Source organism: Saimiri boliviensis, chromosome 1, assembly GCF_048565385.1.
Source record: "Saimiri boliviensis isolate mSaiBol1 chromosome 1, mSaiBol1.pri, whole genome shotgun sequence".
NCBI lineage: Eukaryota > Metazoa > Chordata > Mammalia > Primates > Cebidae > Saimiri > Saimiri boliviensis.
In genome coordinates this window covers 129,251,450-129,265,705 of record NC_133449.1, presented here as the reverse complement: position 1 = coordinate 129,265,705, position 14,256 = coordinate 129,251,450, and the positions used below count along the sequence as shown (strand labels likewise).

The window sequence follows — 14,256 nt, the reverse complement described above, 5'->3', positions numbered from 1 at the left end:
AGCCTCTACACTGTCATTTCAAAACTTATCACCACCCCAGACTCTATGCCACTGTTTCTTCTTATGACTGTTGCTTTCCATTTTCCTTTTATTGATAGTTATTTCCTATTAATATAGATATGCATATTATTGGGAAAGGCAGTTGACTGATTGAGATTTTGAAGAAACACATCATCCGGTATCTCACCAGGATTTGGCAGGTTTCCCAAATGAGATTGGCTTTTGTGAGGATCTTCTAGGGTAGAAAATGAGATGCTATTCCCCGGGGAAGATGGATCTGCAGAGAAGGTGGCGAGTGAACTCAGCATGTCATTGGGGAAAAGGATCCTCAGAAGTTGCTGTCCCTAACTAAAAATAAGATCATAAACATAAGAGAGACAGTGCAACTTCCCCCCAGGTTCAGCATGGAGAGTTACAGGATCACTGATGATTTCACTGGCAATCACAACAGGTCCTGGGAGGGAGGGAGTACAGGAAGGAGATATGTGTGAGCAAATACCACCTTGCTATGAACCAAATTGCTTCAAAAGAAATAGAAATCCCTGGGTTTGAACACATCAGAGTTGGAAACACTTAGGTCAAGTACGGCACCCCTTCATCTTATTCTTGATTTCTCTATTCACCTTCAGACGAAGTGACTTCATCTGTGCCTTGGATGCACTAAATTGCCAACCCCCAGAGTGAGCCCATGCTAGCCTGCCCTGTTCCCAGTTAACTGGGATGGCATGAGCTAAGTTCTTCCGAACAAATGCTGAGAAGAAGGTGGTTAATTGTTAATGAAAATATCCACAGACAGATGGTAGCACTGACCCTGACAGAGCAGTAGCCTTCAGAAAGAATGAAATGAGTTGTAGAACTTTCCCTCCCGTGTTCCAAGCAGTGGAGATGATGGCTTGGGGAATACCTGAAGAGAGGTGCACTTGCATAATGAATAGGCGCTCAGGCAATGCTAATAGTTAGAACAGATATTTGCATATATGAATATGTTTAATGGAGATTCATAAACATTTGTCTTTGACTTTAAATCTCACGTAGGTGAAGATAGTAGCAGCACCAGCTATAGAAACAAATCTGAAAATCAAACAGCCCAATTAAAACTCAGATTTAACACACACAGACACACACACACACACTAACAAAGCAAAATGAAATGAACTTTAAAGGACTAAAAGGATTCCGATCTGTTAAGGGCCCCAAATGACAAGTAATTCAGGGAAAATCCTATTAATTAAAAACCACTACTCTGTGAAATGGCTGCCATTACATTTGAAGGTAGTTGATGTGCCCGTTTGCAATACCTGTGGAAGCTATAGATGAGCTTTGGTAGCAGTGGCCATCTGTTAAGGGTAGGCTGCTATTTCCACTTTCCAAGAAATTTTAGGCCTCAGAAATACAGGCACCAGCTACAACATAAATTTATCACTTTATCAATTAAGAAAATAATACACACAGGGAAATTATGGTAATCAAATGTTAAAATTGCAAAGGTTGTATTGAATTACTCCCTTTTCTGAAAAGTACTGAGTTTACATTCAAATGACACAGTTGGGTTCTGCAAAAGTTGTATACGCCAGAGCTTCACAATTTTAAGGCATTTAAAAATAGATCAAATGACCATGCTGATGTGAATGTCACGTGTGAGGGGAACCACCCCTGGGAGACAGTACACCTTCTGTGGATAGGTGCCTGCCACACAGTGGACACAGAAGTAACTGAATGAGTCAACAACTTGGGGTTTGGCCAGGCATGGTAGCCAGTGTCTGTAGTTTCAAATACTTGGGAAGCTGAGGTGAGAGGATTGCTTGAGCCTAGGAGTTCAAGGCTGCAGGAGCTGTGATTGCACCACTGCACTCCAGCCTAGATAAGAGCAAGACCTTGTCTCTAAAACAAAACAACAATTGAGAGTTTGGATGCTGATTCCGCTGGCGGTGATGAGGCCTGTTTCTATTCATTTTTCCCTTTCAGAAAGAAAAAGGTCCTCCAGGGTAGGAGGCGGCAAACTGCAGATGGGCTTGTTTATCTTTGGCTCCCTCTTTAGAGTTCTGAATCAAAGTCCCATTGCTTTCTTTCCTCTACAGAGCTCCTGCAAGACCCTCTCTCCCTGCATAAAAGTGTGAGCCAGTGTAGGTGGGGGCTCAAAACCCTTAGACTCCTTGTCTGCGTGTGTCAGGAAGGGTATTAAAACATGCCCAACAATCATTTTAAGAACAAGATCCCAAGTAAAAATAGGTGGAATCTCAATCACTTAATAACATATTTTTTTTTAAATCTTGCTTGTGTCCTTAAAGTGTCACAATTCTCCCGTACCTGGTTCAGACTCTGAAGTTACCATGAGGTGCTAACTTGGAGTATCCCTGACAGTAGTTTGATAACTCTTCAGGTGTTAAGGCCATGAAGCCCAGGTGTGTCCACACCTCAGACTGCACCTCTGCTCTCTGGTCTCAATTCAAAAAGTTCAATTTTTTTTTTTTTTTGAGACAGGGTCTCATGCTCAGGCTGGAGTGTAGTGACACAATCTCAGCTCACTGCAGCCTTGACCTCCAGGGCTTTTGAAAGTCACCACAACAATCTTCCCACCTCAGCCTCCCTAATAGCTAGGTGCACACCACCATGGCTGTCTAATTTTTATATTTTTTATAGAGACAGAAGTTTGCCATATTGCCCAGGCTGATCTCAAACTCTTGGGTTCAAGTGATCTGCCAGCCTCGGCCTCCCAAAGTGCTGCGATTACAGGAGTGAGCTACTGTACCCAGCTGAAAAGTTCAGTTTTAGTATCTATTTTATTTCAACTTCCCCATTGTCATCTGGCAGCACCCCCCGCAACCCCCACTTGGAGGGACTCCTGGCCTCATGGCGACTGGATCCCAGGGCAGACCTCCGGGTGCAGTGGGACTGATGGGCACATAAACCATTCAGACCAGCGGAGAGCAGCTGAAGGCCAAAATATACTCCCCTCCACCATCTCTCGGGAACATCACCCTTTCTTTCAATATGGCCTGAAAGTAGAGCATTAGGCATCATTACAAAGACATCTCAAAGTCTCTTGACTTCTTTATCCACATGAATTTCTTAAATGCTCTGAGGCCTGCTTCCCTCCTAAGGAAAAAGGAATATTGGTAAAAATGAGCACTGACTGGGGGTTCTTTGGTAGCAGGTCCCACGCTTAGCACTATCCAAGGATTGAGGAATAAGTTCTCCGGGAAGCGCTCTGAGGCAGGTCCCAGGGCCCTGGGCTAGATGAAAGGCAGAGCTAGCATTCGTCCTGGGCAGTAGGATCCTGGCGTCCCTTCTGTGACCACCACAGTCTGCAGCCCCTATAGCGCCCATTCCCCAACTTAGAGGAGTTGCTGCAGGGATTAACGAAGTAACATCTAGAAAGCACTTAGGTGGTCTGGCACGGTCAGACATCCCTTCAACAGTGAGAGCTGCTGCTATGAGTTGAGGGCTCCATCCCCTGGGAGGGATCTGAAGGGCTATGAAGGGGAGGGGCTAAGGGAACCCTGAAAGGGGTGGCCCTGGGTGGGGGCCCTTTCAACTGAGGTCGGGCCTGGAGGAACCAAGAGTAGGGGTGTAGCCAGGGTGCTGTGGACGCACAGGCCCTGTGCTTCCATACAGATGGCCAGTCCCGGACGCAGCCCTCAGGGGACCCCTTAGAGCAGCAGGGTCTTTGCCTTCCCTTTAAAAAAAAAAAAGAACGCAGTGGGAGATCTCCACACCTGCCCAGTCGCCTATCCAGCACTTAATTTGCATCTCCTTATACTCTTGGTTGAACACTTTGTCCATTTGTTTATTGTTTCATATACCTATGCCAATCTGTTTCCTTTTGGAAATAGACAAATGATAAAAATGTTCCCCAGGGTTTGGGAATGGGTCTGGCACATGACCCCCATAGTGCCGTTCGTGTGTTTGGTGACGGTGGCCATGCCTGCCATCTGCTGGCCACATACCAAGTATAGACAGTTCTATGATCCTATGGGTGTCACACGTTTTCTCTTCTCCTAACCATGTTTCATTGTTCAGCTATGAACTTCAGCCCTTCCTTGGGCCCTCTTAAGAGTCCACCCAGATATGTTTTAAACATGGAGTTGTTTGTGAATGTTAAACTGGACTTGAAGATGCAGTGGTCACCGACAAGAACAAGCGCCATGTATAGGGAGTTGAGCCGAGGGCCTGCTCATGACCATCAGAATAAAGCAGAAAGCTCCTGCTCAAGGACCTCGGGTGTGCCTGTGTGCCTCTCGGGGTTGGGCTGCGGCATGGCCATGGCTGTCTGTCCTCAGTCTGTGACTTCACGTTTTGGGAATAGCACTACCCAGGACTGCTCTGGGAACGTTGTATAAGGGTGTGATTTCGTGTTTCCATGGCCACTTTCTCATATTTTGAGATATTCTGAAGTTTAATTAGATTTGAACTTCCCTTGAAGTCTCTCTTGAAGGCAGAGTATTTTTACATGTGATTTGTTGTTTTTAGAACCTAGCCAGAAACACAATAAATTCATTTATTTAATATAAGAGAGGTAAAGTCAGTGATAGAGTGATGACTATTCACAAAGCAAGGTTGATCGCCTACTGCTTTTCTTCTGGAAATGACGATGAGATAGATGACTCTCATTACAGAAGCACAAATAGCCCCAGAGGTGCACCTCGCACGGGACTGTGGTACAAGGGACTCTGAGATTCAAACAGACACGTGTTTATGTATGGACACATTTAGCACATGTTTGAAATAAACAAAAATACGCTGCATTCTCTACCTTGAAAGACAGCCTCACACAGCGTTTAGACTGTTGCAGTGACTTTCATCCATGCCAGCCTTAGGTGGTAAGTGAGTTGCATGGCTCGTTTGCTGCCAGCCTAAGCTCTCTCACTTCGGGGCGTGTTGGGCTCTCCTGCTCTGGGAGACGGTGGCCTTCCAATCCAGGCACACTATTGTCCATTTAAAGGTTAAATTTCCCAGCCACACGACTTCCCTCTGACAGCAGAGGGGTTGTTAACCATGATTGTGAGTTCTCTTCACGCTTTCCACCCCCACCAGCAGGACCACCCACCGTTAAAAGACCCAGTGCTTGCTGAGCAGTCCTGGAGATTAAACCACACTGCAGTGGGGTACGGGAGTGGAGGCAAGGACACCTCCCCTTCTCCGGTCTTTTTCATTAGTAAGTTATCTGTGCCTTTGGGTAGGAAAATGGTCTTAGGCAAGGCGCCTCAGCCCAGCCAGCAAACTGATATTGTGCTCCCTTCACAGTGCACTGTGCTGGTCACTGAGAACTCAAGGACAAAGGAAACACAGTCCCCTTCCCTAGGCTGCTCCCGAACAATGCGCTAATAAATCACGGAGCGGTCTCTTCTCTTTGAAGCAGAGCGTATATGTCTGGAGGTGAAAGAAATGAATGGTATGCTGGACGTGCAGAGGAATCGGGGGTGCCGCTCTGCAGCCTCTGCTGACATGTTCATTTGTTCACTTGTGGTTTAAATAATACAAGAATGACACCTCTCGGCACTGGGAGAGGAGCCTGTGAGGAAGAGATTTGATGCCCTGATGGTAATGGCTTAAATGGTACCCCAAAACTACTTAGAAGTTTCTTCGTTGTGTTCTCTAGAACAAATAAAAGCATTTTTCTACTTGACGAAACTGGGGAGCATATTCATTTTGTAGGCTCACAATCTAAAGCAGGATTTGACCTTAGGATTGCCCTCTACAACTCGTCACTTCACAAGTAGGGAAATGGGGGCAGCGTGCGTGAAGTGACTTGCCCCAAATGCATAGACAGGTGGGGCAGAGCTGGGGCCTTGCCTTATGCTACCAGTTCTTTACCCCCCAGTTCACCCCAAAAGTGACTGAAATGACTTCTACCAATGTTCAGAGCATATATCAGTGACAGGACTATAACCGGCTTTTAAAAGACATTGGGTACATTTTAGGGGACAGCCTTTGGAAGCTCTTCAATGAGGCCTTTGAGCACAAGGGCTTGGCAGCCTTCACACTGATGTATGGAGCCCCAGGGTCCCTCAGAAGCAGGCTCTGCCCTGCTTCCTGGCCGAGCGGCTCTGAGCGGAGAGCACGCTTTTATACAGTGCACTTCTGAGTAAGATTTCTTTTGAAATGAATTAATCTGAAAACTACTATTCTATAAAGAAACAATTCAGCATGCTGAAAAGAATACAGTACTATCATCACAAATAGCAGTCTGAAGTTGTGTTTCTTTTTTTCACTTTTAACATGCTTCCCCACTGTCTCCTGAGGGTGAATGGGGGGACCTGAGCGGGCTGGGGAATCACCTTCACAGGCTTTTCAGAAAGCGCTCTCCTGCTTTGTTTTCCCCACTCGGTATGATTTGGGAGACAACGTCTTTTCCAGCTCTTTGAATGATGGCCTGAGTTTATGGTTTTATGGCTCTTGTTCTCACCTCTCTTTACCATGTAAGCCCCCAGGGCAGGCGTGGGGATACAGCCCAGCACTGGGAGCATGGAAGACACTAAACAAGTAACTGTGGAATGCAAACTGCCCAAGGAAAAGCCCCTATGTATTTTTGGGGGGAAAAAAAGCATCTTCTTTTTTATTGCAATTTTTGGAGTACATGTGATATTTTCGTACAGGTATTTAATGTGTAATGTTCAAATCAGGGTAACTAGGATATTCATCACCTCAAATATGTATCTTTTTTTCTTGTTGGGAGCATTCCAATTCTTCTCTTGTAGCAATTTTGAAATATACAATACATTATTGTTAAGTATGATTTCCCTGCTAACACAGCATCCTCTGAAAGCTGCCCGTCTTAGCTGATGACTGCTGTGAGGGTTAATTTTTATGAAGGGACTGTCTGCTGTTTCCTAAGTGCAGCAGAGGAAAAGTGCGTAAGAAGGAAAGAAAAAAATTAGGAAATCAAATACACTTATTCCTGAAATGTTGCTCTAATAAAGGTGACTTTTTTTGTGCTGAATTATTCTGAATTTACTGACTATCTGCACCCCTTTGTTCCTTCTTTCAGAATGCTGGAAGATGACCTTAAGCTAAGCAGCGATGAAGAGGAGAATGAACAGGTAAGATTCTCTTTTATGTCACCATCATTTGGAGGTAACACTGACAACAGTGACCTGATGGACTGTGCTGAGTGTTAACTGAACTGAATGGTGGCACTCCAGGCTGCTGGTCTTTCCTCTGCTTAGTGTGAGCTTCCATACAGTTGGGCCAGTATGTTAAAATAGCTGCCCATAATTTCCCTTACACCTTGAATTCTGTAATTTTTATGATGTTGAGACCAGCAATGGGTATTACAAGGAAGCTAAGATCAGGCTTCCCTCAGAAATAGACAGAGCCCCCCCTCCCTTTTTTTATCTTTTTTATTTATTTGTGTGTATGTGAAGCTAATTGGCATTCTGGAGATCAGATATATGACCTTAACCTCATCAGCATGCAACAAGCAATCTGTAACATTAAATATTGAGAAGTCTTAATATAGATATTATTAACATTGAGAAGGAGCAAATGTAGAGGTGAGCCAAAATGATGAATAAAAAATAATCATGCTCCGTATAGGCTGTTTGTCTTCAATGATAAATGTGCTTGAAATATTCTCCCCTGGTGTTGATTTATCAGCTGAAGACATCAGTTAGGGTTATAAATACTCTTCTGATCAGTCAGTTAAGGTGAAAAAATATCCACTTAACATTCATCACATTCACTTCTGCATTTCAAGAAATGTTTGTATTTCAAAGCAAGTTTTAAAACACTAAAGACAGATTTTTCTATACTTCTGTTTTATTTTTCTCATCCTGTATGTTGTGTTTTGTCAAGTTTAGATACATGTGATGGGTAGAAAGACAATTCAGAGAGTTTTTTTTAACAAGTCATTTTTGTATGCAACACAAAATACTAATGCTATGCTATTGATTTCGGAATAGTGAACTTAACAGAGAGGTATCATGAGATGCTATGCAGATGATTTGCTGTCCAGACTTGCAAATACAAATAAGGTACATAGAAAATAAGCAGAGGTTAAAGAAAAGTCAAAGGAGAATTTCGAGAAAGGGTATCTGAGCAGAGCATGGCTATGAGGTCACAAAAGGGGTTGCTCATCTCATGAGAGAAACTGAGGCACCAAGACGGGAAAAGAGCTTGAGGAGTCTGGAAACCAGATTGGCAAGCAGAGAATACCCAGTGCAAGAAGATTAACTGGGCAAAGAAGGCCACTTGGGCTTTGAGTTTTTTAGAGACCTTTGGTTTGTTTCCAGAAGTACCTACCAGGGCAGCCAGATATCTGCAAAACAGCAATCGTAGCAGAAATGTAGAATGGCTTCACTCCTAATTTTGGCTTCTCATCTATGTGATGATAAGCAAATGATTTCATCCCTTTGTGTTTTTTCTCATTAAGTGACTTGGATACATAGATTATGGATTAAGTCATATCAAACATGTAAATTATGTATGCTTTTTATTAGAAAAAGGGTTCACAGACTGTTTCAATCTGCAAACATTTGTAAATTTGGAAATAATTTTCTGAGCTATTTCCAGGAGTGTTTCCAATGAAAACTCAATTTTAATAAGCATTATTAATGATGTACTATACATGTTCTCTAAGACAGTAAGAGCTTTTAGTTGACTCATTTGGCTTTTTAAGCTACTCCCTTGCATTCTGTACTTATGGATAATATTGTGTCACGAATGTACAGGTCAGATCCCTTATTCTTGCATTTAATTCCTATATGAGTATACCTTCCTATTTTTACAATAAAAGGAACTGACAGAATGAATATTATACAGTAATCCCTTTTTCCTAATTGAGACTCCAGACCGTGGTTTTGCATATGATAGTTTAAGTTATTGCTTCAACAGTGATTGCATTAAGTTGTCCTGCTTTGGCCTGTAATTATAACCTGGTCTAATGACAAAATTGTAATTCCCATACTTTTAAACAAGACTAGTGATATGGTATTTTTCTCTCTTCAAGACCAAACTATGCTTTATCCCTGAGAAAGCGTAGCCTGTGCACCCACACACACAACACTCACACACACTCATTCCCGGCATTCTGAGATAATTGAACATTTAACATAAATGATTTCTCTAAATGGAATCAGAGTTTGTACCTTAAACCCAAAATCTTTTAAGAATCCCTTGCCTCGATAAACGGAGTACAGTGTACGAAAATCCTTAACCTTTTCTGACATTATATCTGGCTGTCTTTGCCAATATTGGTTCAACCAGCCCATGTGCCACTGTAATAAAAAGGTGTCTATAAGAGCTTCAGATTGCTATACCTGCCTGCCCTTCCTCAGATCACCTCAGACTCTGTGCTTTTGAACATTCCCGTCTGAGGCTTCCTTTTCTCCTCATTGCCTTTGTGCTCTTAAAGATTAAGAGACAGTCTAGTTTAGTGGTTAAGAGCACAGCAGCCCCACTCCAGGGGTTCAGATCCCCACTCCACTACTTAGTGGTTTTACAACCTTGGCATAGCCTCTGAACTGCTCTCTGCTTCAGGGTCTCTGTTTGTAAAATTGGAATGCACGCACACACACACACACACACACACACACACACACACACACACACACATTTTGAGACAGAGGTTTGCTCTTGTCATTCAGGCTGGAGTGCAGTGTCACAATCTTGGCTCACTGCAACCTCCGCCTCCCAGGTTCTAGCAGAATCTCCAGTGAAACCATATGGGCCTGGAGATTTTTAAACTTAAAAATTATATTTCCTGGCCAGACGTGGAGGCTCACACCTGTAATCCCAACACTTTGGGAGGCTGAGGAGGGCAGATCACAAGGTTAGGAGTTCGAAACCAGCCTGACCAACATGGTGAAACCCCATCTCTACTAAAAATACAAAAATTATCTGTGCGTGGTGGTGCAAGCCTGTAATCCCAGCTACTCAGGAGGCTGAGATGGGAAAATTGCTTGAACCCAAGAGGCAGAGGTTGCAGTGAAACATGATCGAGCTACTATACTCCAGCCTGGGTGACAGAGCAAGACTCCATCTCGGCGAAAAGATAAATCTATTTTCTTAATAGTTATAGAGCTTCTCAGATTATCTGATAGTCATAGGGCTATTCGATTATCTGTTTCATACTGGTTATGTTGTGGTACTGTGTTCTTCAGTAATAAGTCTGTCTCTGTCACTTAAGTTGTCATGTTTATGCCTATAGGGTTGTTTGTAGTATTCCCTTATTACCCTTTTGATGACTACAGGATCTGTGGTGTCAGCCCCTGTTTTATTGCTAATACTCATCATTTGTCTTCTTTCTTTTTCTTTATCAGTCTTGTTAGAGGTTTATTAACTGTATTTATCTTTTGAAAGAACTAGCGTGTTGTTTCATTAGTATTATCTATTTGGTTTTTCTGTTCCAGTTTCACTGATTTCTTATCTTTGTTTCCCTCCTCTTGCTTGCTTTGGGTACATTTTTGCTCTTTTCCTAGTTTCTTGAGGGAGATTAGATTATCGATTTGAGATTTGTTCTTTTTTATGATGTAATAAGTATTTAGTGCTATACATTTGACTCTCAGCACTGCTATAAACTTTATCCCACAAATTTTGATGTGTGGTATTTCATCATCATTCAGTTCAATGAGACTTCTTTGACTCATGGATTATTTAGAAGTGTGTTATTTAATTTCTAAGTACTTAGAGATCTCCTTTAATCTTAACTTTTATTGGTTTCTAGTTTGATTCCTTTATGGTCAGAGAACATATTCAGTATGATTTCAATTATTATACATATGTTGAGTATTTTTTATGAACCAAGATACTGTTTGTATTGGTATATGTTTTATAGGCACTTAAAAGAATGTGTATTCTGTTGTTGTTGGGTGGAGTGTTCTGTTAATATCAATTATATTTATCTTGTTAGATGTTCTTTTGTATCTTTTCTGGACTTTCTGTCTAATCACTCTAGTGTTGAGAGAGAGTTGTTGAAGTCTCTGGCTATCATTGTGGATTTGTTTATTTCTTCTGTTCCGTCAGATTGTTTTCACATATTTTGCAGCTCTGTTAGTTAGTATATGTACATTTAGGATTGCTATATTTTGTTGGATTGACCCTTCTGTCATCATGTAATGTTCCACTCTGTCTCTGGTCATTTTCTTTGCTCTGAGATCTATTTTTTCTGATATCAATATCACTGCTCCTAATTTCTTTCGATTAATGCTTGCATAACGTAACTTTTTTCATTCTTTAACTTTTAGCTTACAATATTGTTATGTTTGAAATGAGTTTCTTATATACAGCATATCTTAATAGCGGTTATATTTGTATTCACTTTGCCAATTTCTGTCTTTTAATTGATGCATTTAGACCATTTACATTTAATGTAATTATTGATTTATTAAAGCATAAGTCTACCACTTCATTTCTTTGTTTCATCCTGTTTTTAATTTCTTTGTCCTGCCTTTCTATGTATTTCTTAAACCTTTTTAATTCTATTTTGATTTATCTGTAACATTATCATGTAAATCTCTTTGTATAGCTTTTTTAGTGGCTATTCCAGGTATTACACTATAATAGCTATTCTAGGTGTATACAGAACTTGTAACAGTTCACGGGTGCTGTCATTTTGCAAGTTTTCTCCCTTAATATTCTATAATTACCTTGTTACAGAATTTATAATAGTATATAATACAAATGTAGTTTTTTATCTTCCCAGCTTCATGAGTAAACAACCTGAATCTCAGTGTGTACCTTATTTATCTTTATTTTCCTGCCTCATACCATGACTGACTGGCTTCTAGCAGAGAAACCTAATCTTCTCAATACCACATTAACACCACTGCTTCCATCTTCACTCATCCTCTCTCTGCCCTCCTGTTGCAAGAGGACACTGCCCCGCTCCTATCCAAAGTTCATCCATTTCGTCAGAGCCAGTTAGAGACTTGTTCTTTTGATCTCATTATGCCACCATCTCTTTACCAGAAATGCTCCTCGTTGGGTCCGCATGACCTACACAGAGCCAATTGTACTGGGCTCTTTTCAGCCCCATGTCTTACCAGAAGACCTACAGCATTGAACACTGTTCTCTGTAGGAGTCTAACAGCACACTCTCCTGGTTTGGGTCCTGCCCCTCCTGCTTCTCTTCTCAGGCTCTTTTGCTGACTCTGATTTTCTGCCCAATGTTGGAGTCTTTCCGTGTTTATTCCTGACTTTTCTTCTCCATGTCTGCTCTCTGGGTGATATCATCCATTCCTACCTATGACCTTCAATTTTTATATACCGACAATTTCTAAAGTTATATTCTCAGCTCAGAACTCTTTTCTGAACCACAAATCTACTTGACTTTTCCACTTGGATGTTTCACAAACATTTCAAATTCAGTCTGTGCCCAACTGGGCTTCTGGCCTTTGCCACTGCTCTACCAGACACACAGATATGTTCCTCTTGCTATTGTTCCCATTTCCAAAACTAGCACTGCCAGATGTCCAGCTGTTCAAGCCTAGAAACTTCGGACTCATCCTTGCTGGTTCCCTATGCTCACTCAGATATTCCCTCCATCTCTAAGTCTTATAAACTCAGCCTCCAAAATTAAATATTGGTCCGTCTACCTCTTTCCATCCCAGCTAGTCTAAACCAGTCTGGTATAAATTATCATATTTTTGTTCTCTGCCCTCTGTACTACAGCCTCCCCGCAGTGATCTTTTAAAAATCATGTCAACTAATTCCTTGGTCTAAAATCTTAACTAGGTTTCCCATCCCACCTGGGATCAAATTCGGAGCCCTCAGCATGGCCGACACCACCCTATACCATCTGGTTTGTCCGCATCTCCTCTTCATATGGAGCTCACTTGCAGCCCTCTAGCAACCTAGCCCTTCTCTCAGCTCCTCCACAAAGCTAAGCTCAGATGCCTCCAGGCCTTCATAGGCCACTACTCCCTCATTTTTGCCTTACTAACATCTGCTCATGTTGGAGGTGCAGCATAACTTTCATTTCCTCAGGGAAACCTCCTCTTACCTAATCAAGTCCCAGTTAGTCCTTCTCACAGTATCCTTCATCTTTTTACCTAAATTTCATCATAATTTTAGTTATACGTTATGTCTACTTTTTCTAACATCTGTCTATACCAGCTAAACTGGAATTTCCCTGAGGGCAGGGACTGTGTCTGGCACAACAGAACTGCTAAATATTTGTTGAATGAATGCATGAATAAATGCAAAGTGATGCCTTCAATTGAGAGAGTTTCCCACTGTCCATTGTACAGTATCAAAGATGAAAAGATGACCTTTGCTCTGCCTTTGTTTCTTTTCCTGAGCACTATGATTTTTCAAATTAGTTCTATCCAAACATCGAAAGTATTGACAGAGATGACAAAAATATAAAACCCGAGATTTTAAATTGGCTATAGATCAATACACAAATAACCTATTTGAGAAGAAAAGCATTTATTCCATCTCCATGGAAATGTCTATAGCCACTTCTTAAACATGCTTACATCAAGCCGTATTGAAGTCACAATTTTTCATAAGTTATCTCAAACAGAAGCCTTCAAAACAAAGAGACTGGATTTCTCCACAGCTTTCCCTTTCAAGGATAAACCAGTTTTGGCTGTAGCCTCTAGTGCTGGAATTGTGACTGGATTTCCTTAGAAAGTTTACAGATATAAATGAAATGGAAGCATAATTTTATGGTTGCACCTATGGTCTTCATACTGGATGAGGTTCCAACTGGAAATAGCACAAAAGATTTGAGAATCAGTTTTCTTGCTTATCTGGGTAAATGAAAGATACGTGACACCTGGAGTAGTTTGTTTGATCTCCTTTCTGTAACTACTGGTTTTAACAATTCTAAAGGCCAATATTTCCATGAAATAATGTAAAGGAACTAGAATACTTAAGACAAAATATTTCTGAAGACACTAAGTACCAAAATAACAATAATAATAATAATAGAGTAAGAAGGGAGTGATGAATTATACAGCATGTCTTCCCATTGGCAAAAAGATGAGCTCAGCCTCACAAGTCAAGGTAAGCTTGGGAGGTTGGACACCAGCAAATATGTAGGTGGCATTACTATAGCTAAGGCATGAGGAGAGGGACACATGATTAAGACTTTCAGCAAGGAACAGCCGTGATAGTGTCAACTGCAGACAGGTGTTTCAGAGATGACAAATGCATAGCTTAGGGAAAGGAAGGAACCAGGGATCTAAATTGAATGGCTGTGTACACGCCTGCAGCTTCCAGTAATTACGTTATCCAAACATATTGGGCAGTCTTTTCATTTTAACTATGTAGCCACATTTTTCTCTTTAAATGAGCACAGTTTATCCACTT

General features: G+C 41.5%; 1 protein-coding gene across 5 annotated transcripts in view; it reads left to right on the top strand.

Annotated features, from left to right (window-relative positions):
* AFF3 (ALF transcription elongation factor 3) overlaps positions 1–14,256 on the top strand; it is a 613,873-nt gene that overhangs the window by 479,956 nt on the left and 119,661 nt on the right. For all 5 annotated transcript variants that reach the window (XM_010352080.3, XM_074404166.1, XM_074404177.1 and 2 more), the window contains one exon: positions 6,989–7,040. In XM_010352080.3, the coding sequence (XP_010350382.3) occupies positions 6,989–7,040 (52 nt within the window). The remainder of the gene's footprint in view (positions 1–6,988; positions 7,041–14,256) is intronic.